Source organism: Triturus cristatus, chromosome 3_2, assembly GCF_964204655.1.
Source record: "Triturus cristatus chromosome 3_2, aTriCri1.1, whole genome shotgun sequence".
NCBI lineage: Eukaryota > Metazoa > Chordata > Amphibia > Caudata > Salamandridae > Triturus > Triturus cristatus.
In genome coordinates, this window is record NC_140584.1 from 689937473 (window position 1) to 689964599 (window position 27127).

General features: G+C 49.2%; 1 protein-coding gene across 1 annotated transcript in view; it reads right to left on the reverse strand.

Annotated features, from left to right (window-relative positions):
- The window catches only part of VPS8 (VPS8 subunit of CORVET complex), a 1789524-nt gene that overhangs the window by 874566 nt on the left and 887831 nt on the right, over positions 1 to 27127 (reverse strand). Inside the window, exon 27 of the mRNA XM_085648738.1 lies at positions 25965 to 26036. Within this exon, the coding sequence (XP_085504864.1) occupies positions 25965 to 26036 (72 nt within the window). The remainder of the gene's footprint in view (positions 1 to 25964; positions 26037 to 27127) is intronic.

Below are 27127 nucleotides of genomic sequence, written 5' to 3' on the forward strand. Positions count from 1 at the left end.
TTGTTGCCTCACTAACACATCTACACATTAGTGCTTGGTGAATGTGTGCGGTGTAGACCATGTTGCTGCCTTACAAATGTCAGGTAGGGGAGTATTCCCTAAGAAGGCCATACTAGCCCCTATCTTGAGAGTGGAATACGCTCTAGGGGGTATTAGCAAAGTTATTTTTGCTTTCACAAAACATGTCTGGATACATTTCAAGATCCATCTTACAATGCCTGATTTAGATATGGGATTGCTTTGTATGATGGCGAAAAAGCAATACAAAGCTGCTTTGATTGGAGGAAATCTACATCTACATCTTTCTACATAATATAGTAGAGCTCTTCTAACATCAAGTGTGTGTGTAGAGCTCGTTCTGCTACAGAATCAGGTTGAGGAAAGAACACAGGTAACTCAACTGATTAATTGATATGAAAGAATAAACTACTTTAGGAAGAAATCTAGGATTGGTTAACCAATCTGTCTTTGTGCAGCTGAAAGAAGGGCTCTTGTGTAGTTAATGCTTGGAGTTCACTAACTCTCCTTAGTGAACTGATTGCGATGAGAAAAGCAACCTTCCATGAGAGGAATTGTAATTGACACTTGCGCATTGGTTCAAATGGTGGACCCATTAGCCTTGTAAGGACTATGTTTAAGTTCCATACTGGTGCAGGTGGGACTCTTGGTGGTATCACTCTTTTCAATCCTCCCATAAGGGCTTTAAACACTGATACTCTAAACAGAGATAAGTGTTGTCTGTTTTGTAAGTATGCAGCTACTGAAGCTAGATGTAAGCGAATGGATGTGTAGGCTAGCCCAGATTGCTGTAAACGTAACAGATAACAGGTGATGTTCTGCACAGAAGCATCAAGAGGGTTGATATTGTTATTGCTACAATACATAACAAACCGTTGCCATTTTGCTGCATAACATGCCCTAGTAGTAGGCTTTCTGGCCTCTTTTAGGATATTCATAAAGTCTGGTGGTAATTGTAGATAATCAAACTCTAAGACTTCAGGAGCTAGATCGCCTGGTTGAGTTCTTTGGGATTTGGATGCCTGATTTCTCCATGGCTCTGAGTAAGGAGACTGAAGGTGATATACAGCTTTTGGTGTGGAACTACTGACAGCTCCAGCAGGGTGGTGAACCAAGTTTGATGTGCCCATGTGGAAGCTATGAGAATCAGTGTGAGGGATATTTGCCTGAGCTTCCGAACTACCAACGGAATGAGTGGGAGATGCGGAAAAGCGTAAGCAAATATCCCTGACCCGTTCATCCATTGGGCATTGCCTTTTGAGAGCGGGTCTGGGAACCTAGAGGTGAAGCTTGGGAATTTTGCGTTTTGGGCTATGGCGAACAGGTCTATGCAAGGAAATCCCCATTCCTGAAAGTAGGTGGTAACAACCTGAGGATGAAGTTCCAATTTGTGAATTTGCTGCTTCTGTCTGCTGAGGTCTGCAATCTGATTATTTACTCCTGGAAGGTGCTCTGCCAGGAGCTAAATCTTGTGGTGTATAGCCCATTTCCAAATGGCATGCGCTAAGCGTGACAGTTGAAGAAAGTGTGCGCCCCCCATGTTTTTGTATATAGTACATAGCTTTCATGTTGTCCGTGCGGACCAGAACAGCTTTGCCTATGAGGTGAATTTGAAAGGCTTTGAGCACTAGAAACACTGCTACTAGTGCTAGGTGATTTATATGGAGACTTTTGTGCTTTAGACTCCACAATCCTTGGATTGTGTGATTGTAGAAGTGAGCACCCCAGCCAGTGAGCAATGCATCTGCTGTTAGCACTGTCTGTGGAACAGGGTCGATGAAGGGCCGCCTTTTGGCTAAATTTTGTGGGTTTCATCACTGCAGAGAGCGATGGGTGCGACCATCTACCAACACTAGATCGGTCAATTGACCCTGCGACTGGTTCCACTGACTTGCTAAGCATTCTTAAAGGGGACGCATGTGAAGTCTTGCATGGGGAAAGATCAGGATGCAAGACGTCATAATTCCTAGCAGTTGCGTGAAGACCCTTGATGGTAATAATTGGTTGGGCTGAAACTGAGTGAGAAGAGACTGAATACTGATAATTCTGGCTGCATTGGGAGAGGGCTAGAGCTGTTTGAGTGTATATGGTAGCGCCCAGATAAGTCTGTGTGCTGGAAGGCTGCAGATGGAACTTCAGCACATTCACTGTAAAGCATAGTTGGTGTAGTAAGTGAATTGTGACTTGAGTGTGTTGGAGACACTTTTGGTAAGTGCTGGCTTTGATGGGCCAGTCGTCCAGGTATGGGAAGGCATGGATGTGCTGTCTTCTCAGATGAGCTGCGACTTTTGGCATTTGGTAAATAATCTGGGAGTAGTGGTGACTCCAAACGTTAGTACTTTGAATTGGTAATGTTGACCCGCTATCACAAATCTGAGATATTTTCGATGAGCAGGGCGAATTGGAATGTGGAAATAGGCATCTTTTAAGACTAAAGTACACATAAAGTCGCCCTGCTGTAGAAGTGGGAGCACTTGTTGAAGTGTCACCATGTGGAAATGTTCTGAAAGCATGTAGTGGTTTAGTTCTCCGAGGTCTAGAATAGGTCTCAAGGAGCCGTCCTTTTTGGGAATTAGAAAATACAGTGAGTACACGCCTGATCCTACACGCTCTATGGCTCCTTTTAGCAATGTGAGAACAAGGTGGAATGTTTGGAGGATTGGTGGGAAGCTCCAGGCAATAACCATGTGGAATAATTCTTTATACCCATTTGTCTGTAGTTATGGATTGCCAAATGGGGAGGAAGTGTATAAGACGTCTCCTGACAGGTGCTAAATGGGAAGAATAGGTAAGTCACTGCTTGTTAGGGGAAGGGGGGTTACGTGGTTTGGAACCCTTGCCCCAACCTTTGCTATTGTTCCCTCTGAATCCTCCTCTAAAGAAGTCTCTTGTGGAAGAAGATTGATTATTGCCTTTGTCTGAGGATATAGTCTTGGACCCCCCACAGTAGAAGAAGCAACGAAAGGAGCAACGATTTGAAAGAGACTGTAGGGCTCCCATTGATTTGGCTACCTTAGTGTCTTTCTTTATTTTCTCCAATGCCTAAAATACTTCGAGCCCAAAGAGATGCTTTTTATCAAATGGAGAATTTAAGATGGATTGTTGGACTTCAGGTTTAAAACCGGAAATCCTTAACCAGGCGTGCCTCCTGAATAACACACTAGTGTTAATCTCCTGAGCTGAGGTGTCAGTAGCATCTAAAGCACATCTAATAGAGGAACTGAAGATGAGCTTTCCTTCCTGTACTAACCCTGTACTAAATCTTGAGCTTTAGGTTTGTGCTCATCTGTGAGATATTGAAACAATTGTTCCATTTCGGCCCATGTGCTCTATCATACCTGGCTAATAGGGCCTGGGTGTTGGCAATGCGCCAATGATTCGCTACCTGGTCTGCTACTCATTTACCAGAAGCGTCTAATAATTTTGACTCCTTGTCCGGATGGGTGGCATCCCCCAAGGTTTGTGAATTGGCCCATTTACGGGCATTAGATACAACCAGAGAGTCTAGTGGTAACTGCCCCTTAATAAAGACTGGATCAGATGGAGCAGGCTTATATTTTTTGTCTATTCTCGGAGCGGGAATGTGAGAACGAACAGGGTCTTTGAATATATCATCAGGAAGTCTCATCATACCTTTGATCATCGGGAGAGTCTGACTAGATCTGTGTGTACTACTCAATGTTTCAAAAAAAGAAATCCTCCTCTAGGGATTCTTTGTGTAATTGTACCCCGTGATATTCTGCAGTTCTAGCAAATAATTCTAAATACCCTACATTGTCGTCAGGAGGGGAAGGCTTTGCAGGGTAAAGGTCTGGATCATTGTCTGTAGGTGAATCAATATTTTAGTCTTTCCAGGGATCTACAGGTAAATGAGTATCTCCATCATCGTCAGGCTGTGGTGGTGGAGAGTTAGTTGGTGTGATAAGTAAATGTTCTAATGCTGGAGAAGGTAGTGAATGTGTAGGGGAACGTGATGGAGGAGGAGGAGGAGAAGGGTTAAAACTGACATTCTTCCTCTTTAAAGGATTCGTATAGTGTCCTCTGAGTCAGGTTTGCACTTCTGAGGCAGTTTAGTAAGAAGATGCCCTGTATCAGGATTAATGTAAAGGTCCTTTTGTTTTGGGTCCGATTTGGGAGGTGAAAAGTCGAAAATCGGATCCTGCAGCTGCAAAGGAGCATTTGTCGGTGTCAGCACTGGGGGTGGAATGACTTTTCGGCGCGGAAGATTTGGGTTCCGAAGCTGTTTTCGATTTCGGCCTTGAGGGTTGCGGCTCCGAAGCAGTCTTGGGTTTCGAGCCCGAAGGTTCCTGAGTTTGGCCATCTCTATCCTGTGCCGAAAGGCTTAATGATGTGGTTTGGTGCTGAGCCAGGGCATTAGAAGCATCTTCTCGGTGCTGACCATGGCCCAAAGGTAGAGGTGGAACCAAAGCCTTTTGTTTGGTCTGAATTGGATTTTGGGACAAGGGGTGTTCGGTACTCACAGGACGTTGACTGTGCGGTATGTCGTCTTCCATTTCGGAGTCCGTATCCGGAATAGATACAAGTTCTTCCTGCTCCTCTTTGGCCCCTTGTGCATTGAATTCTTCCTGCTCAGATCCTTCACTGAAGATATCTGGCGTATATTAGATGTTCTGGCTCTGCATTTCACAACGTCGAGTTTGTCAATCACGGAGAGTTTTCTTCGATCGAAACGATCTGCATGCATCGCAGTCCTGTTCGTTGTGCTCCAGAGATAAGCACAAGTTGATGCGGGGATACTTTGTGTGGCACCGAGGACAACATTTTAATGGAGTCCGTTCAATCGACTGAGAGGTGGACCGACGCGGTTAGGCCAGACGGCCTTCCACGAGTCTTCTGATCGAAACAGAAATTTTCTTAAATCGATATGATACGCGGAGAACTGGGAAACAAAACAATATGACGCGGGTAGAGTGGAGTGCGCACCTAGGGGAACCCGAAGAACGGTTTCGAACCAGAGCGCCGCAATATACGTACGAACTCGATGGCGGAAAAAAACAATCCAACAATGGAGTCGATGCCCATGGGCGCTATCACCGAAAGGAGGAGTCACCTTACCTCGTTACTGAAAAGACTTCTTCGAAGAAAAACAACTTGCAAACATCCGGACCCAACACTGGATTGCAGGAGTATGCAAACCATGTGATCTACAGCGCACATGCCTCGAACATTCTATTTCGCTGCGTCTTGACAATCAAGTATTAGATTATGTAGATTTTGGGTAATTTTCTGAAGGACAGACGGCAATTGTCTACCAGCCTGTCCCACATGAGCAAATACCATCCAAGGAGTCACAAAGTATAATCGAATGTAAGCAGGGTAGACACTAGAAAAGACTTGTTTTGTTAAGTTATCCTTTTAGACTCCCTATCTGGAGGGGTGGTGGGGAAGGAATTGGGATTCAGGCAGCTGGAGGATACCTGAACCGAATTCTCCAGGGTGGGAAGTTGTAATAGAAAGTCTGGATCCTAGGAGCACACCTATGTCGTCTAGCCACTTGCCTGTTTACTGGAGGGCAAGATCTTGGTTTTACCCAGATGCCCATCAGCACATCAAACAACACCTATTTAAAGGACAGAAGACATTCCTCAGCAGTAGCTGCAGAGCTAAGGACCATATTGGTTTTAAACTCCTGTATCAGTAGGGCGAGGTCTAAAACTTTCCGCTGCTCTTCTGTGGCAACAGATGCGGAGATTTCTGTAGCTATGGGATTTGGTGAGGATGAGCCATTCTCAGGGAAAGTATCTAGCCCGCTGGCATCCTGCAGATCCTCAAAAATGTTGCCCTCTTCATAAAAATCTGTATTATCATTCTAGATATAGTAATGATGAGTATCGGGGCCTGACTAGGCATACTGGCATAGGGCAGTTGTTAGGGGTTGAGTTTCCTGAATCCAATAAGAATATAAGATTAGTTTCCGGTGGCATTGAGGCTCTGGCTAGAGGCCTAGGTCGACGCACTGTGGCCAGCATTGGATGTTGCAGCAGGGCTGGAGCCGACAGCGCCCTGCTCGAAATGGGCAACCTCGTGGAAGGTCTGGTGGTACAGTCAGCATCAAAGTAGGATCTGCTGACAAGCTTCCGAGAAGCTGCCACATCAAATATGGAGGGACACTCCTCACAGGACATGGAGTTGCGCTCCGAATGTAAACACACCAGAGGCGTACCTTGTGGGGGTCTGTCACAGATGACTGTAACAGCCCCATAAGGCTTAGATTGTGTAGTTTTCAGAGGAGGTATGATTGCCTTGTACACTGAGAAAGAGAAGAATTTTGAGCAAAAGGCTTGTCAACTGATAATGAAAAGGTTTGGAGTGAGTTCCGAAAATGTGTATATAGACCCGGTTAAAAAGGAATTGCCTCGATACACAGGTGTGGTGCATTTATACGTCTCTTTTGTCACTTCGGTGAAAGAACGAAATCAGTGCAAATCCGCACACCGCCACCTACCGGTGCACAGAAGCAATGCTGTTAAATCTTCTGGATCCAGTCTGGAGCCTGGGATATTTCTATAGTTGAAGAATTTCTGAAGAGAAGTATCCATCAGAAAGACGTGCTTGTGTGCACAGCTGCAATCTTGGAAGTTTTTTCTTTCATTCTAAGAAAAGTCATTCAAAGGGAGCTATAGCGAGTTTGCTTGCATTTGCAACAACCATCTTTGTATTGATTATTCATTTTAATATGGCTGCCATGCATACCCACACCACAGCCAAATTTTGAAAGGCTTTTTCTTTTGTTTTAAAGAGAAACATAGTAAGATGGCCACCATGCATGCATGCACACATATGGCAGCCACCTTTTATTAGTTTTGTTTAAACAAAATAAATGCTATTCCAAGATAGCCACCACACATGCACAGAGGTCATCCTGCAATGATTCATATCCATTCAAACTTGGATGCCTGCTGATACAATGGTAGGGAGCAGAGACAGAACAGTGGTGGAGGTAAGCAGGAACTCTGGGGTAATAGTTTCTAAAGAAGATGGAGGTCCAATGTTTGGGGAGAAGAGCTGAGAGACACCCACAAAGAGAAAACAGTGCCACAAGTACTACAATGCAAGTTAGTGACATCAACACTGGTAGAGTACAACTGTTCCAACAAAACCAAAATGCTTCTTGGGTGGGATAAACTCAAGAACAATCAAATAAGGAGCAGCGAACTGAGATACAGAATTAAACATCTGACAGCTCCTTTCACTAGTCGACTTTCCCGAGGACCGCAGAGACGTCTTTTCTACTCTCACAGGAAGACTGTGTTGATTAATATTCACCGCCTTGAAAAAGCCCACGGCCAATGGGCCACTAGGGCGAAACACGTGTCGGCTTTTGTTTTTCTCTTCACAATTTGAAATTTTTGCGCTCCTTTGATAAAAAGATAAATAAAAACAACACAAATGAACTTCATTCAAGCAATGTCTCTGATATTGATTATCCACTGACGTGGACCAATTAAGAAGGCACTACCCTCCATCGTTTTCTTAACAGAATTAAACATCAACTCACGAGCAAGTGGCAGGAAACGTAGCCCACTCACTATAAGGCTATTTTGTAGATAATAAGTCGGTTTGACAACAAACAGCTAAAGCATTTGTAAGCGAGACCTACAAAATAAAAATGACTGGAATGTGCTATGCAAGTAGAGTGTTACTTAGTGCAGTACAAATATCATTAGTGCAGAAGGTGCAGAAACACGTGGTCCATAGATGTAAGGTGGCCCCTACACCCCAATAATGGCTGCCTTACACTACCCAAGATGGGGCAAGGGGACACATCTTCCTTGCTTGTATCAGGGCACATGGTGTCTTTAGTACACCTCTGATTCGAAAGAAGCTCGTATTTGCCTTTGCATTGATCCCATACAGTAGATGTTACCAAAAAAATAACGTACATACTATAATCGAATTCTTACAGAATCCTCAATAGAAGAACTTGAAAAGATGTTCCAGCCTATCACTCAAAAACACTGGAGGAGAGAACCATGTTAAAGCACAAGTTATTACTTGTGTAATGCTATATCTGTAAGAGACATTAGTTAGTGATAGATTCCTTACCTTAGAATAATCCCCAGGCGTCAGACTGGATCCGGAAAGGTTTTTTTTCGCTAGCAGTACCCCTGCGCGTCAGTAGGTGGCGTTGTGCGGCTCCGCGTCCGTCGCTGGCATCGTACGTGCCGAGATGACGTCGCGGAGACTACTTAGGCGTCACCCATGCACGCTGACATCAGTTCTGTACATGACTTTCCGCGCCAGGAACGGAGAGCCATGCAAGAAACTGACCACTGGTGCCATGAAACTAGGGCCCTGAAAGGCGATGACCTTAACCCTAGAAATCTGTTCACAGAACGGGGAGGATGGGTGGGGCGGTAAGGAATCGATCACTAACTAATGTCTCTTACAGATATATTGTTACACAAGTAGTAACTTGTGCATCTGAAAGAGACACGTTAGTGATAGATTCCTTACCTTAGAATAGATACCCCAGCAATACCAACCACGATGGAGGGTCTGCGAAAGATCACATCAGAAAGTCACGGAGAACAGAACGGCCAAAGAAGCCGTCTCTCCGGACTTGACTGTCAAGGTAGTAATGCTTGGTGAGCGTGTGCAGCGAGGACCATGTAGCTACCTGACAAATGTCCTGCAAGGGAAGGCTGCGTACCAAGGCAGTAGTGGCTGCCGTCGCCCTGGTAGAATGGGCACGCAGCCCCACCGGAGGCTCCTTCTTAGCCAACGAGTAACATGCTTTGATGCACAGAACGACCAACCAAGAGATGGTCCGTTTGTGCACGGCCCGACCTTTTTTGTTGCCCACGTAGCAAACAAAGAACTGGTCATCCACCCGGAACTGTTCTGTGAACTTCAGATAGAACGAGAGCGTATGTTTTGGGTCCAAACGGTGGAGCCACTCTTCCTCTTTGGAAGGATGCAGCGGCGGAAAGAAGATAGGCAAAGTGATGGTCTGCCCAGTGCGGAAGGGCGTGACAACCTTTGGCAGGAAAGAAGGGCGGGTCCTTAAAACCACCTTGTCCGGATGAACAGAAAGGAAAGGAGGTTTGGAAGAAAAAGCCTGGAGCTCACTCACTCTTCTGGCAGAGGTGATAGTTACCAGGAAAGCAGTCTTGAGAGTGAGAAGACGCAAAGGACAGGTATGAAGGGGCTCAAAGGGAGCTCACATCAGATATGTCAAGACAAGTTTCAAGTCCCATTGAGGCATTATAAAGGGGACCGGAGGCAACGTGTGTGTAATGCCTTTCAAGAAACGACTAACAGGGGACTTGAAAAGAGAAGGCTGATCTGGAAGCCTTAGAAAGGCAGAAATGGCCGAGAGATAGCCCTTGATAGTGCCCAGAGCAGAGCGCTGCTGGGCCAGAGAAAGGAGGAACAGAAGAACTTCTAAAAGAGGGGAAGAAAGGGGATTCACAGCCTTCGCTGTGCACCATGCCACAAATTTATTCCACCTGCAGGCGTATACCGTTTTAGTGGAGGGACGCCTGGCTGCCAAAATAACATCACAGACTTTGGCCGGAATGTCAAAAGCTGTCAACTGACGGCACTCAATCCCCACGCATGGAGGTGGAGGCTGGACAGGTTCGGGTGAAGGACCGTCCCCTGCTGCTGCGACAGACGATCCTCCCGAAGAGGCAGTCGGATAGGAGGACAGATTGCCAGACTGAGTAGCTAGGGATACTATACTCTTCTTGCACAATCCGGAGCCACAAGAATGACTTGGGCCCGGTCGCGCCTGATCTTCTTCAGCACTCTGGGCAGAAGTGGTATAGGCGGAAAGTTGTACAACAGACCACAACTCCACTCGCGACGAAAAGCGTCTCAGAGCGAGTGCCGCCTTGGAAATTCCAACATTCGTGATCCAACATGCATCTGCGGCTGAGTTCGTCTGCCCAACGTTCAGGGAGCCTGCCAGGTGTTGAACCACCAGAGACATGCCCCGATGTTCCAGCCATGTCCAGAGGCGCATAACCTCCTGACATAGGGTCCACGACCCCACGCCGCCCTGTTTGTTGCAATACTACGTGGCGGTGGTGTTGTCTGTGAACACCTGCACTACCTGTCCCCGGACAGAGGGAAGGAAGGTTTTCAGAGCAAGTCGGATCGCCCGCAGCTCCAGAAGGTTGATATGGAGCCAGGATTCCGCCGGAGACCAGAGGCCCCTAATCTCCGCCTCACCCATGTGGCCACCCCATCCCAGGAGGGACGCATCCATCACCACTGTGAACTCTGGTTGTGGAAGGGAGAGGGATCTACCATTGACCCAATTGCGATTCGTGAGCCACCATTGTAAGTAACGTGCAGTGCCCTCCAAAATCTGAACGTGATCGGACAGGTTGCCCTGATGCTGTGCCCACTGAAACTTCAGGTCCCACTGCAGAGCCCGCATATGCCATCTGGCATGTTGCACCAGCAGCATGCAGGAGGCCATCAGGCCCAGGAGCCGGAGGGTCATCCTGACTGAAATCCGGGATAGAGGCTGGAAGATCGAAATCATAGCCTAAATATACCGGACTCGCTGCTTGGGAGGATAAACCCGAAACCACGTCGAATCCAGAACCACTCCTATGAAGGGGAGCTTCTGAGAGGGACTCAGGTGCGACTTCGGCACATTGATGGAGAACCCCAGCAAATGCAGGAGGTCGGCCGTAGTCTGAAGGTGGGAGGCGACTGCCTGGGGCGAGCCAGCCTTCAACATCCAGTCGTCGAGGTAGGGGACGACTGACACCCCTAACCTGCGCAGATGAGCTGCGACCACCGCCATCACTTTCGTGAACACCCGAGGGGCGATGGTAAGGCCATAGGGGAGCACAGCAAATTGAAAATGCTCGTGGCCTACCGTGAACCGCAGGTAACGCCGGTGGGCCGGCAGGACTGGATGTGAAAATACGCGTCCTGCAAGTCCAACGCTACCATGCAGTCTCCAGGGTCGAGGGCAGCCAAGACCTGAGCCAGAGTCAGCATTTTGAACTTCTCCTTCGGGAGGAAGCGGTTGACGTTCCGGAGGTCCAAGATGGGATGCAGACCCCCTTTGTCCTTCTTGGGGACCAGAAAGTAGTGGGAATAACAACCACACCCTACTTCTGGCCCCAGAACACACTTGAGTGCTCCCTTGGCCAAGAGGGCCGTGACTTCCTGCTGGAGAAGTGGCAAGTGTTTCCCCGACATGCGGTGGTACTGAGTTGGCATGGCTGGAGGGGTGGACTGAAAGGGAAGGGAGTAACCCTTGCGGATGATCTGCAACACCCACTTGTCCAACGTGATAGCGTGCCAATGGGGAGGTGATGGCGGATCCTGCCACCCACTGGCGTGGGGTGCCCCCCAAAGTTCGGATTAGGAAGGTTTGGAGGTAGAAGCGGTGGAGGTGGACTGACCCCCACGTTGATTCCCAGACCCGCCTCTGCGGAAACCGCGTCTGCGTTGAGGCTGGGTCTGCACAGGCATGCTGAAGGAACGTGCCTGGGCGTCCCTTCCGTGGCCACGAAAGGAACGAAAACCAGGAGTGGCTGGGCTTTTCGTGGAAAGACCTAAGGACTTGGCCGTGGCCTGCGAGTCCTTAAAACGCTCCAGCGCACTGTCAGCTTTTTCGCCAAACAGGCGAATGTCATCAAAGGGCATGTCCATGAGTGAGCTTTGGACATCTGTCGAGAACCCGGTAGATCTCAACCAGGCGTGGCGACAAAGCGCCACAGTCGTAGCAATTGCTCTACCTAGTGAGTCCGCGGTGTCCAAACCACACCGAATGGCGAACTTAGCTGCAACTTTACCCTCGGCAACAGCTTGGGACAGCACAGCTTGGGTCTTTTCAGGACACTGAGGCAACACCTGTGCAACTGTAACCCACACCGCATGGGAATAGCGGCCCAAGAGGCAGGCGGTGTTCACTGACCGCAGCCCTAAGCTGGCTGAAGAGAACAACCGCTTGCCGAACTGCTCCAGCTTCTTAGAGTCCTTATCCGGCAGAGCCATGGGAAAGGCACTCTGGGACGTCGAAGCTTGATTGACCAGGCTCTCGGGCATAGGATGAGCGGTCAGAAGCGCAGGGTCACCCGGCGCCCGGGCTATGACGCCGGACAACGTTCTTATCTGCAGGGGCCCCTGTGGCTGGCCGCGACCTAGTGCCCAGTAAGCCGTCAGTGAGGGCATCATTAAATGGCGGCAGGGGTTCCGACGAAGTGGACGCCGTCTGGAGCACCTCAGTGAGGAGATTAGAGCCACCGTAGGGAGATCAAGGTTGAGGACCTAAGCTGCCCGACGGAGCACCAACGTGTGAGAAGCGCCCTCCTCCATGGTAGGCGGAGGAGAAGCAAACCCCGGGTCAGAGGAGACATCAAGGCCACCGGCCTCCTCTAACTCGTCCGCTCAGTCCTGCTCAGTCACACTGACGAGCAAGAGGGTCCTCGGACCCCTCCCAGTCGTCCTCCACCTCCACCGTCTGTGATACAGACTGCGGCGGCAGGGCAGGGACCGGAGAAGGAACAAACGGTGCCGGCAACAGTGTGCTGGACGGGGCCGAACCGGCGCCGTGTCCCATTGCGGATCCCAGGTAGGGCCAAATTTGTCCTGGAACCTGGGCAGGGGCGGAACAAATGGCATCCAATGCGGCGCCGTAGGCGGAGCCGAGGGTGGCGCTGGGGCCGGAGCCAGCAGCGTGGGACCTGGTGGCGCCGTGGCCGGAGCCAGCGGCACAGGATCCTGCGGCGCCGGAGCTGCCAACGGTCGAACAGGATCCTGACACGGGACCACGGGGCCCAAGGACGCACCGGCAGGAGCCCAAGGCCTAAACAGGCGGTCCATGGTAACAAGAAATTTTTGCACCTGTGCGGGAGTCGCCGACAGACCCGGATAAGGTGGGTAGGCTGAGGCATTCCCGGGCTCCGAAGGAGCCGCAGTGGCAGAACCCCTGTCCCCCTTGTCCGCATCCGGGGACCGACGGGGGGACGTCGGAGAGTGACAACGCTTCTTCGACTTCTTCTTGTGTCGTCTCTTACCCGAATCAAAGGGTGAAGACTTGGAGCCCAAGGAGCGATGATGGTGGCCCCGCAAGCATTCTCTGGAGCGGCCCCTGGACCGTGAACGGCGCTGGGACTAGTGCCGGACCTTAAGCAGCTTTCGGCGCTGCTCGCTCAAAGCCTTCGGGGCCATGGCCAGACAGTCCATACAGGACCGGGAGTTGTGGTCGCTCTCCAGGCAGTAGAGACAAACGTTGTGGGGGTCCGCCACCGGCATACTGCGATGGCAGGCCCCACAAGACTTAAAACCAGGCATCCCTACGTGCACCAGAGTAGACTCAAACTTACAGGAGACAAAAAGTCTCAAAAAGATAGCCAAAACGTGACTAAGGTACGTGCTCTAACCGGTTCTGCACTTACTAGCGCGGAAAAAGAAAGAACTGATGCCAGCGTGCATGGGTGGCGTCTAAGTAGTCTCCGTGACGTCATTTCCGCGCATACGATGCCAGCGACGGACGCGGAGCCGCACAACGTCACCTACTGACGCGCAGAGGTACTGCTAGCGAAAACTTTCCGGATCCAGTCTGATGCCTGGGGATATTCTAATGTAAGGAATCTAACACTAACGTGTTTCTTTCAGATATGGCTATCACCTCCTCGGAACACTAATGGTTGGACACTGCTTGAATGATGGGAAGAAAGACCATTCGCCTGTATAAAGTATGTTTATTTTACTTGTTGTATACTGATGATGGATGTGCTGACCTACAATGTTCTTGGTGTGGATGCATGATTGATGTGTTCTCTATCATGTTGGTTGTGTGGATATATGTGGTTTGGATCTTTGAAGTATGATGGTGGGTGTGGTGGAGAGTGGAATAGGTGTGTAGGATTATGATTGTCGTTGTGTTGGTGAATGATGAAGCTATACTGGCATATGACCTGATTTTGTGAATGTATGATTCTGAGTGTATTGTTATTGTACAATGGTTGTTGTTTTGGGATGGATGATGATTATGTTGACGTATGAAAATGGGTTTCTTGGCATGACCGTGGATGTGCTGAAGTATGATGACAGACATACTGGAATATGGCAGTATACAAGTTGATAAATGACAATTAGTTTCTTGAATACAACAAAGGGGATGTGGGTATACAATGTGGGTTGTGGTGGGATAGAGGCCTACGATGGTGGTTGTTTGGATATATGAGGTGGGCAACTGTACATTGGTTTGTATATAGTTTTTCTAAAGCCCGAACCTCCCCATGAGGCTGTTGAGTGCTGTACAAGGTAAAAGACAATCATAAAGTCGAGTGATTGGAGAGATCTGGGTTATGGAAGATTTGTTTGCACTATGGTGTAGTGTTAAAAGAGGTGAGGCTTTAATTATTTCCTAAAGTGAAGCAGCACTGGGGCATTCCTAATGAATGTGGTGTTGCTGCTCCAGACCCTGGATTCATAGATGGAAAAGGCAGGGAGGGGGGCCAGAGTATGGCCCTAACTAAGATAGCTGGCTCCCGTCAATGCTCCCAACCACCCTGTGCAGTACAACCGGTCCAGAGGGCCATACTGCTTTATATTTCGGGGTGTTGTCGGAAGGTTTCAAGTGGTGAATGCTGCCCTCAGCATGGACGTTTGGTGGGCTGAAGTGCTCCTGTCGATCTCCTCGTGAGCCCTTCAGCCATGGCCTCTCATGATCACTGGAGCGTACTAGGCCTGCGACATTGCTTCGCGGTTGCACTGCTCTCCATCGCTGCAGCTGTGCTGCCCTGAAGCACGTAGGGCTCATCCTACTTGGACTTGTTGGTCCCCAAGGCCTGCAGAACCCGGCCACAGTGCCCTGCTACGTGGGGCCTACCTCTGCCTGGCCTCCTCCTCTACTTTACCTGTGTTTTGGGAGGACTCTGGTTTCACCTTTGGGAGGACTCTGGTTCTTAGCCTATCACAGACATCCGAGTGTCTTAGACCGCATTGCACGGCACAGCTCCACTATAACTGTACTGGGACGCACCGGGTTGTTGGATGCAGCCCTCTGCCAACTGAAAGCCAGCCTTAAGACCCGTGGTGTCTACCGCATCATCTTCACACTTGCCTTGCTGAATGCGGCCCATTCCACCACTCCTCCAATGGCGTTGTTCTTGTACTACTTTTGGCATTTCTGCAGCATCTGGAGGACCTGGGGCGAGAGTGGAACTATGTCTGCAGCCATCTAACTATGCCATTATTACCTGGCGCATCCTTTTTGGATATTACTCTTACAAGCCCCTTACCGCTGACCAATGATGACAGACTTCACTACTTCTGGCTTTCTCCGGTCTATTGAATGGCTTTCTTGCGCCCCCATCTGCCTGAATATCTATATGGTGCCAACCTGGTGAGGTACCTGTGTGGTACCCTCTGGCTGGCTCCTTAGTGACTATGATTAGCAGCCCTCCCCCACTACTGCGTTATCCTGTCTATACGGACCTACATTAACAAAACAACCATTCAAGGGATGGCACCACCCCTCGTTTACCTTTATAAAAGGCCTGTTGCCCTTCCGGATGTTCAAGGGTAAATCCAAACATCAGCTGACACGGCCGAAGTCACTAACCATCATGAACGAACTTAAGAGTATCAAGTCGACCATGTACTTTATGCATACTGATACTAAAACCACTGTAGCAGAACTTAAATCTGTCCATGCTGACCTTACCTCCTACAATCCCTGCCTTGAGGCTATGACCCGAATGATGGCAGCAATGGAAGACCGCATGATTGTGTTGGAAAATAACCCTGGTGTTGGGAGCGAAGGGAGGCATTTGTGCAGAAAAATGATGGAGATCGAGGACCACAGTTGCATAATAATATCTGTTTTTGGGCATCCCAGAGGAACTCAAGGGGGCAGATGTGGAAGGCTTCTTGGCTGAATGTATCCTAGACCTTACCAGTCTTATGTTTACTCCCACACAAGAATTTCAACGAGCCCACAGAAACCGCAGGAGGGGGGAAAGACGACATAATACTCCTAGGCTACTCATTGCTTGTGTTCTCTGCCACCAACAGGTCTGACAACTGGTCTTTGCAGCTAAACGCCATAATGGACCATTTCAGAACAAGGATGCCAGAATCTACATCACCGTTGACTTCTCTAGCAACACAGTGGTGAAGAGAAAGACGTTTCTGGTGCTTAGACCTACTCTCCGACAACTTAATATTAATTATGGCCTTTTGCAACTAGCCATTATGTTAACTACTGCTGATGGCACAAACAGCGAATTCGAGGAACCGGAAGATCTAGAACAATATTTATCCTCCCTAAGAGGAACTGACATGGACACATCACACTCTGCTACGGATCCTCATTCTACGGATGGCCTGCAAGCACCTCTGCCTCCTCGTCATTCACCTACCTTGGCTACAACCTCCTCTGAAAACCAAAGTTAGGGCACTGTGCTTAAATGATGGGAGGAGAGACCTCTCGCCTGTATAAAGTAGGTTTTATTTCTAGCTTCTTAAAATACTTGTTTAAGAGCTCTGTTTGCTATATAACTGGGATATTACTTATTGTTCTGCTACAGCACCAATTTTCTCATCCTCAATTGTGATAGTATCTCCTCTGCCTCCCACTTAGACGTCAGTACTTGTACATAGCTTTCTGCGCCAGGAGCGCAGAGCCATGCAAGAAACCGACACTGGTGCCAAAAAACTAGGGCCCTGACAGGAATGACCTAAACCCTAGATATCAGTTCGCAGAACGGGGAGGATGGGCGGGGCGGTAAGGAATCTATCACTAACTAATGTCTCTTACAGATATATCGTTACCGAAGGTAAGTAACTTGTTCATCTGAAAGAAACACGTTAGTTAGATTCCTTACCTTAGAATAGATACCCCAGCAATACCAACCCCGGTGGTGGGTCTGCGAACCAAGATCACACCAGAAAAGTCCCGGAGAACAGAACGGCCAAAGAAGCCGTCTCTCCGGACTTGGCTGTCCAGGCAGTAATGTTTGGGAAACGTGTGCAACGAGGACCACGTTGCTGCCTGACAAATGTCCTGCAGAGGGACTCCCCGTCCCAAGGCAGTAGTAGCCGCTGTGGCCCGAGTGGAATGAGCACTCAGCCCCACAGGAGGATCCTTCTTAGCCAAGGAATAACAGGCCTTAATGCACAAAACGACACACCGAGAGATGGTCCGCTTGTGCACTGCCCGCCCCTTCTTAGCGCCCACGTAGCCAACGAAGAGTTGGTTGTCCACCCGGAACTGTTTTGTGCGGTCCAGATAGAAGGAGAACGTTTTGGGTCCAGACGGTGGAGCCTCTCTTCCTCTTTCGAGGGATGCGGAGGCGGAAAGAAGGTGAGCAATGTAACAGACTGGCCGATGTGAAAGGCAGTAACCGCCTTAGGAAGAAAGGAAGGACGAGTCCTTAGAACAACCTTGTCCGGAAGGACAGAGAGGAAAGGAGGTTTAGAAGAAAGAGCCTGGAGCTCACTCACTCTTCTGGCAGAGGTGATGGCAACCAGGAAAGCAGTCTTGAGAGTCAGAAGACGAAGAGGACAGTTATGGAGTGGCTCAAAAGGAGCGCACATCAGATAGGTTAACACCAGATACAAGTCCCACTGAGGCATTATGAAAGGGACAGGAGGAAACATGTGAGTAATGCCTTTTAAGAATCTAGCAAGAACAGGGGACTTGAAAAGAGAAGGCTGATCAGGAAGCCATAAGAAGGCAGAAACAGCTGAAAGGTATCCTTTGATGGTGCCCAGAGCAGAGCCCTGCAGGGCCAGAGAAAGAAGAAAGAGGAGAACCTCAGAAAGAGGGGCGAAAAGGGGATCCACAGCCTTTGCTGTGCACCATGCCACAAATTTGTTCCACCTGCAGGCGTATACCGTTTTAGTGGAGGGACGCCTGGCTGCCAGAATGACATCACAGACTTCAGGAGGCAAGTCAAATGGCATCAACTGCCGCCGCTCAGTCTCCACGCATGGAGGTGGAGGCTTGACAGTTTCGGGTGGTGGACCGTCCCCTGCTGCTGCGACAGAATGTCCTCCTGAAGAGGCAGTCGAATCGGGGGGATCGATTGACAGACTGAGTAGCTCGGGATACCAGTATCTTCGTGACCAATCCGGAGCCACAAAGATGACTTGGGTCCAGTCGCGCCTGATCTTCTTCAGCACTCTGGGCAAAAGTGGTATAGGCGGAAAGGCGTATAACAGACCGCAACTCCACTCGCGACGAAAAGCGTCCCCGAGCGAGTGCCGCCTTGGAAACTCCAATGCGCAGAACTGATGACATTGCGCGTTCTCTTCGGTGGCGAATAGATATAACCAAGGCTCTCCCCACTGCTGAAAGAGGCCTTGCACCACGTCCGAGTTCAGACGGCATTCGTGATCCATCATGCACCGGCGGCTGAGTTTGTCCGCCCTGGCGTTCAGAGAGCCCGCCAGGTGTTGAACCACCAGGGTGATGCCCTGATGTTCCAGCCATGTCCACGGGCGCAGAGCCTTCTGACAAAGGGTCCATGACCCCACCCCGCCCTGTTTGTTGCAATACCACATGGCGGTGGTGTTGTCTGTGAATACCTGCACTACACTTCCCCGGACAGAGGGAAAGAATGCCTTCAGTGCAAGCCGGATCGCCCGCAGCTCCAACAGGTTGATTTTGAGCCGGGACTTGGCCGGAGACCAGAGGCTTCTGATCTACGCCTCTCGCATGTGGCCCCCCCATCCCAGGAGGGACGCATCCGTCACCACCACTCGCTCCGGTTGGGGTAGGGAGAGGGATCTGCCACTGACCCAATCGCGGCCTGTGAGCCACCACTGCAACCGTCTTGCAGTGCCCTCCGAGATCAGGACGTGGTCGGACAGGTTGCCCTGATGTTGAGCCCACTGGAACTTCAGGTCCCACTGCAGAGCCAGCATCCGCCACTTGGTGTGATGGACCAGCAGGATGCAGGAGGCCATCAGACCCAGCAGCCGTAGGACCATTCTGACCGAAACCCGGGATAAAGGCTGAAAGATCGGAATCAGAGCCTGAATATCCCGAACCCGCTGTTCGGAAGGATAGACCCGAAACTGCGCCAAGTCCAGAACCACCCCGACGAAAAGGAGCTTCTGGGAGGGACTCAGATGTGACTTCGGCACGTTGATGGAGAACCCCAGCAAATGCAGGAGGTCGGCCGTAGTCTGGAGGTGGGAGACGACCGTCTGGGGTGAACCAGCCTTCAACAACCAGTCGTCGAGATAGGGGAAGACTGGAACCCCTAAACTGCGCAGATGAGCTGCGACCACCGCCCTCACTTCGTGAACACCTGAGGGGCACTGGTGAGGCCGAAGGGGAGTACGGTAAACTGAAAGTGCTCGTGGCCTACCGTGAACCGCAGGTAACGTCGGTGGGCTGGCAGGACGGGGATGTGAAAATATGCGTCCTGCAAGTCCAACACTACCATCCAGTCTCCAGGGTCTAGGGCAGCCAGAACCTGAGCTAAAGTGAGCATCTTGAACTTCTCCTTCCAGAGGAAGGCGTTGACGCCCCTGAGGTCCAAGATAGGTCGCAGGCCCCCTTCGCCCTTCTTGGGAACCAGAAAGTAGTGGGAGTAACAACCCCGTCCTACTTCTGGGCCAGGAACGCGCTCGATGGCCCCCTTGGCCAAGAGGGCCGCAACTTCCTCCTGCAGAAGTTGCAAGTGATACCCCGACATGTGGTGGTACTGCGGTGGCATGGCTGGAGGGGTCGCCTCGAAGGGGAGGGAGTAGCCCCTTCGGACGATTTGCAGCACCCACCTGTCCGATGTGATGGTACGCCAGTGGGGCAGATGATGGCGAACTCTGCCTCCCACCGGCGTGGAATGGGCCTAAAAGGTAGGACTAGGAAGGCTTTGAGGCAGATGCTGTGGGAGCAGATGTGGACTGACCGGCTCTCTGTCCCCCTTCTCCGCCACGGTGGAATCCACCTCCGCGACCGCGTTGAGGCTGGTTCTGCGGCCTGTGGCTAGACGGACGTGTGGGGGCACCCCTTCCTTGGCCACAAAAGGGGCGAAAAGCGGAAGTTTGCAGGCACGGGCCGAGAGACCCAAGGACTTGGCCGTAGCCCTGGAGTCCTTATAGCACTCCAGCGCACTATCCGCTTTGTCGCCAAAAAGGTGACGGTCATCGAAGGGCATGTCCATAAGGGTGCTCTGGACATCCCCTGAAAAATTCATGGACCTCAGCCAGGCGTGACGATTGTCACAATCGCTCTACCAAACGAGTCCGTGGTGTCAAGTCCACATCGAATGGAGTACCGTGCTGCATCCCGCTCCTCAGCAAGAGCCTGGGCGAGCAGTGTCCTGGCCTCCTCTGGACACTGGGGCAGCACTTCCGCCACCATATCCCACAAGGAGTGGGTATAACGGTCCAAAAAGCACGCGGTATTAATGGACCGCAACCCCAAACTGAGGGAGGAAAACTGTTTCTTCCCAAACTGCTCCAACCTTTTGGATTCCCGATCCGGAGAAGCGGACGGGAAGGTCATCTGGGACGTGGAGGCCTGGATAACCAGACACTCAGGGGTGGGGTGAACCGACAGAAAGCTGTCGTCGCCCGGAGCAGGGCGGTGGCGCCGGGCCACGTTCCGGTCCACAGGAGAGACTGTGGAGGGCTTGGACCAAGTGCCCATCAGAACGTCAGTGAGGGCCTTATTGAACTGCAGTAGAGGCTCCGAAGAGCTTACTGGTGGTTGAAGCACCTCAGTGAGGAGGTTAGTCCTCACGGCCGCTGCAGGGAGCTCCAGGTGAAGGGCCTCGGCAGCCCTGCGCAGCACCACAGAATAAGTTGCACCCTCCTCCGTAGCCACGGAAGGAGGAGAGATGAAGCCAGTGTCAGGCGAAGTGTCTAGAGCACTGGCATTCCCCAGCTCGTCTGCCCAGTCCTGACTTAACAGGCACTGCTGTGCCAGAGGGTCCTCAGACCCCTCCCAATCCTCCCCTTCACCCGTCTCCTGGTATACAGATAGAAAGGATGGAGCCGGGTGGTAGATGAAATGCTCATCCATCGGCGCCGGAGATGGCGCCGTGCGGCGCCGTTCCGACGCCGGACCCAGACCGGGGCTGAAACTGGGGACGGCGTCATCTGAAGACAGCACCGGGGGCGGCACAATAGGGATCGGCGCCGGCGGAGGGGTCTTAAGGTCAACAGGCCTGGATCCCACGGGGGTCTGCAGCGGCGGGACTGAAGTCGATGACGGCACCGGGGCCGAAGCCGCCGGCTCGCTAGGCATCCCAGTCAGACCTGCGGGGCCCGAAGGCGTGCCGGCAGGCCTCGACGGCAGAGCGAGACTCCTCATGGCCACAAGGAAGTCCCAAATCGCGCCTGGAGTCGCATTTGGCCCAGGGACCGGAGGGTATGGGGCTGGACGCGACTCCTGTGGCTCCGACGGAGCCGCACGGGGCCACCCGAACCCTCAGCCGAGTCGCGCAACCGGTGAAGGGAGTCAGAAGAGCGGTGTCACTTTTTCGACTTCTTACTGTGCCTCGACTTACCTGAATGCGAGGACTTCGAACCTGACGAGCGGTGATGACTTCGGCTCCGCGACCGGTCCCTCGACCTCCTCCTCGACCGGGACCTCGAGCGGCGCAGAGCTGAGCTGACTGACGGATCTCGAGGAGCTTGCGGGAACGCTCCCGCCTAGCTTTTGAGATCAAGGCCCGGCAGTCGGGGCACGACTTGTCATCATGGTCGGCCCCAAGGCCCCAAGGCAGGAGAGACTGCACAATTACGCCATTGAGAAGCTAGTTCCACTATACCACCAGTACGGGACATCTCTCAGAGATTGGAGACCCACCCTGTGGAGATTGTCAATACATTTGCTAACTTCCTGGGCACCCTCTTCGGATCCGAGGCACCAACTGACTTCCTTTAAAAACAAGCCTTTTTCGAGACCATTCACTTTCTTTATAAGTTGTTCAAAGAACTGGACTGCACTAAAGCATTACACTAGAATTCAATAAGGCAGTCATTAGTCTTATTTTGAAACCAGACAAGGACGCCACACACTGCGCAAGCTATCGTCTGATATTGCTCATCAATATGAGCATGAAACACAGGTCAGTTTTGCGCCTGGACAATTCTCCGGCAACCATATGCGCTTACTGGCAAACCTCATTTGGCATGTACACAGTTGACCCTGAAACATAACTCCGGCGCTCAATGGATGCGAAAAAAGACTGATCATGTTGAATAGGCTAATTAATTTGATACAATGGGCAGAGGCGGGATAGGCGCACCTTTTTTGAAGAAGATCTAGTGGTTCCACACCAATCCAGACAAGCACACTGACTGTGGCGGCCATGTTTCACAGACATTTTGGATACACCAGGGGATGAGACAGGCGTGTCCCCTGTCTTGTTCCTGTCCCCCCTGCTGTATCTGTTAGTGCTGGAACCCTTGGCAGCTGCTGTTCATTTCTCCCCTTTTATAAAAGGCACTGATATTATGGCAGGGGAATGCAAAATTCTCTTACATGCTGAACATATCTTGTTAACCCTGAGTGACCTAGGGTCCTCTATCTCCCATCTTATTTCCTTCATTTATACTTTTTCAGTCTTTTCCAGCTATAAAATAAGTTGGACAAAAAGTTAAGCACTTCCCTTGACAAGCCAAGATCACGACCCTGCGCTTCATTTTTACGACTTTACATGGAAGCTCACAGGATTAAATTATCCAGGAGTACTACTTAACAGAGAGCTCTGCAGATCCCTATTTGGGGTAGAATACAAATTATCAAAATGGTTGCAGCACCATGATTCAATTATGTTTTTGGCATGTTACCCCTTCCTATCCCCACACCCATACTCTGCGACATAACCAAACACATCAACCTGTTTTATTGGGCAGGGAGAAAACCTAGACTTAAACATGAGCGATTAAATACAGATTCTAAAGTGGGTAATCTCCAACTCCCTGATGTGCATATGTACTCCCTGGCTCACCGCTTATCCCAGCTGGCCTACTTTTTCAAACCTACCGACACACAGCCTGAGTGGGCGCTTTGGGAGCGTACACTAACTCAAGGCCCTGCAGGCTTGGGTCCTCTTTAGGAAACTACGCTTTCCTGATCTCCTCATTGCCCCCCAACTACGGGCTGTGTGGAAAACCTGGAAAGATGCACATTGAAGGATAGGGATTGACAGTATGGTCCACCAGAAAGTGCTACTCTGGTCAAATGAGGACATACGCATGGGCCTCAAGCCCTTTAACTGGCCAACATGGGTGACCAGGGGAATCATGATAATCGGAGATCTTCTTTCTGTCTTTTACACTACTTCAAGTAGACTTCTCCTTACCCCGGTCACAACATTACAGGTATTGGCAATTGAGGCATTGCCTACAAGGTAGGCTAGGGCGAGATCCCATTTTGAAATATCACAGGACATGGGGACTTTCCAGGGGTACAGTCTAGAACCTATATAAGATCCTTATTGGTGTATACTCCAACATTACATTGTGGTCTTCTAAAACCTACTGGCAGGAACGACTGGTAATTGTTTTCTTAGAGAATGACTAGAAGGAGATTTTAGAATACCATGATCATTCACTCCGCGAAGCATGACTCAAATACTCTTACTTCAAAATGCTGCATGACTGGTACTGGTCCGCTTACAAAATGCACAGGGCCTGTCAGATGTGGAGGTGTTGGACCGCTGATGGTGACATTTTCCACATACTATGGTACTGCCAAACTTTGATGTCCTACTGGCACTACACAACACTAGCTCAGTCCCCTTCACAGACTCTGTCAAATTGTCCATATTAAAAGACTTTACTGATGTGGATTACACAACTTCTCACTGTCGTAGATGGGTATCGATGGCTCTTATGGTGGCAACAGTGTGTATTCTGCAAAAAACTGGTGATCCTCATATCTACCTACACATCAAGAATGGTTTACTGAACTATACCATCTGGCCACTTATGAGAGACGCATATACAAACTCCAAGACAACTGCCCCAATTCAAGGCTACTTGGGATCTTTTCCTACACCTCCAGACTTGCACTGCTGTGTTATATAGCCCCGCTCACTATTCTCTCTTACCCATGCTCCCTCCCCAGCACATTGTACTCTGCTATGGATCTGTGAAGAAAGACCTACACATTTACCACACATATATGCTAGTGAGTCAGCAGCGAATATGATAACCCCTTATGACATGTATATCCAATAATATTTGCCACTTTGGGTGTTTGCTCACTTACTTACTGTAAGTGGGTTTTAGGTGTTGGTGCTCCTATCCTATTTACGACCTCATAGCATATGAATTTCGCAGACCTTTAGCAACTATTTTTTGGTTAATCCTGCAGGCATATAATGTTATAATACTTTGTATACATGAACCCAAAAGATGTATATGCTCTAACCCTTTATCTTAGCTATTTTAACTTTCTTCTTTCTTTTTACATTTGGATCAAACTGTTCCTTAATACGAATATTGTTTTGAAATACCAATAAAGAAATGTAAAAAAAAAAAAAAAAGGATAAGGCCTGCTGCCTTGCTTTTTATTTTTTTATATTCTAAGCCTGCAATCTGATGGTGTCACCAAAGACGATACACACAACATAGAAACATAAAATCTAGATGGGTAGATCGAAATAACCACAAAGAAGTCAACAAAACAGGAGGGGGACACTGTTCCTAGGTGAGTAGTGCAACTAGTAACTGCCTCACTAGAGGGAAAGGAAAAGGAAAGAGGGATCCTAGGTCTAGGACTCACTCAAAAGAGAGGGAAGAACAAGTCTTGCCTCTTGTAGCCATCACATACCCCGAAGGATGTCATGCTTCATCATCGGGCAGTTGCTCCTCGTCGGACCGGCGCTGCAATGCCCTACGGGTCTCCCGAAGGGTCACTTTATCGGAGATCTTTTGAGAACTGCCATTAGGTGCATGTGGATGTGTGGGGTGAGTCCTATCTGGAGGGTGACAAAGTGCGTGCAGGGAAATAAAACTGCCTAAGGGTTGCCACCAGGAGAAATGCATTTAATGTGGTGGTACCCTTGTTAGAATAAAAAACCCTTAGGTTAGAAGATACCACTGTAGGCGCAATGTGCCCCGGTAACTATGAGGTCGACATGTTTCACGCCTTTATGGTCATGCAGATTAGTGGCGTTTTATCAGGACTGAATAAACTGTGTGTGATGTCATTGTGCAAGTGAATAGTGATATAAGGGTAAAATACCCTTGGGACGATCAGTGCAGGCCAGAAACTAAGAACCCTTTAGTTAAGGCTACAACTAAATAGTCGATTCCGCTCCTGATCGTGACCTAGAAAATTAAACAAATAACAGGGAAGACATACTTCAGGTAAGTAGGTGAGGCTTCATGTTATGCCTCAGTGAAAATAAGTCGAAGAAACGCGTATTGCGTTGTAGTGAAAAAGAGACGGACTGGGTGTAGAGAGTACCATCAGCCCCAAGCATCCGGAGTGGTGACTCGGCCAGGTATGCACGATGGAGAGGCAACACAGCCACGATTAGAAAGCAGTTAGCTTGTTGACTGCTCCGCCTGGCACCTAGGAGCCACCTGTGTCGGGGGTGGTACCAGAGAAAGTGAGGAGCCCAGCAATCAGACCCCACAAAGCACTAGTCAAGTGACAACGACCTGCTAAAGTTGATAATGGCACCTAACGATGCGTGAAATACGGATGGCTTGAGAACAAATTAGCCTCCATGCGCAGTCCAGGTACGTTAGATAGAGAAAATAGAAACGTGCTATCGGACAAGGTATACACAGACCACTCTGCTGTATGACATGGTTGAGGACTCTTACCTAATAGAGAAAGGAGAAGTAATCCAAAGGCTAGAGGCTACAAAGATCGAAATATCAACAATAATAAACAATAATATAGTAATAATATAAAATGACTCAATATGTAGCTGTAATAAACAAACATGGAAAAATGTTGATACAATAATTTAACATTTGGTAAACTTTCGACACAGTGTTTCCAACTTTTTCACCTTGAGTAAAATGTCCACGATTCTTTGCTGATACTCCACAGCTTGCTTGTCGTTCTTAAAATCTTCAAAAGTCTGTGAACACAAGAAGATAAGACGAATGCAAAAATATGTTACTTCACAGGAAAGGATCACATGCTTAAAGAAAAATTACTTACCTACGGTAATACCTTTTATTGTGAACACTATTTCTTCCTGAAAGACTTCTCATTTGTAAATCATGATAAAGCGTCAAACAAAGACACAGAAAATATATTTTTCTACAAATTGGAGCCAGTAGCCAGAAGTACATTTTTAGGAGAGCATGGCCCTTGGCTATGATCAAACAGTAAAGCTGTGCACTAAAGGTACATTCTTTTCCAAAAACTTGCAGGGAAAACAATACACTATTCAAGGGTTTTAGAGCACACACCACTTTTCGTTGCTTTGTTAAATGTTTTATTATTGGTGTTATTGGATGTACTACTAAATATTGACCCCCAGAATATCGTGGTGCACTAATATCAAGGACAGAATATCGAAAGATAAGTGGATATAGGGAATTAGAGTTACTATTCCTAACTCCCTTTTAACTTACCTTTTAGATAGATAGATATTGTGTAGGTACATATATGTGAAGTAAACTATATACTTACCTTACTGTAGAAATTTTGGATTCAATATTCTGTCCAAAATGTTCTGTGCTATTGATATTCTGTTTTCGATATTCAGGGTGAACAATGTGTGATTGTAAGTAAAGGAATACGTGGATTTTTTGAAAGTACATTTTAATCATCTTGCAACAAATCCAATTTTCATCCTATCAATTAGATGGGATTTAAAGTAGAGGGGTGTAAAATGTAAAATCAGCTGATTCACAAATTTGTGTATTTTCTAAACTGTTCAAGCTTTGTGAAATCCAAAATGAACAAGTTACTTACCTTCGGGACGCCTTATCTGGTAGAGACATGATCTAGCCAAATATTCCTTACCTTAGAACTTCCAGGCGTCATGATAGATGCGGAAGATTTTTCATGGCAGTATTGCTGCGCAACCATAGGTGGCGTCGGACGACTCCGCGTGACGTCATCCGCGTCGTGTCCGTCGTTGTTGGGACATTCGCATCGTCAATATAACCACCACTTTGGCACACTGACGTCGGTACTTTTCACAACTTTCCAAACCAG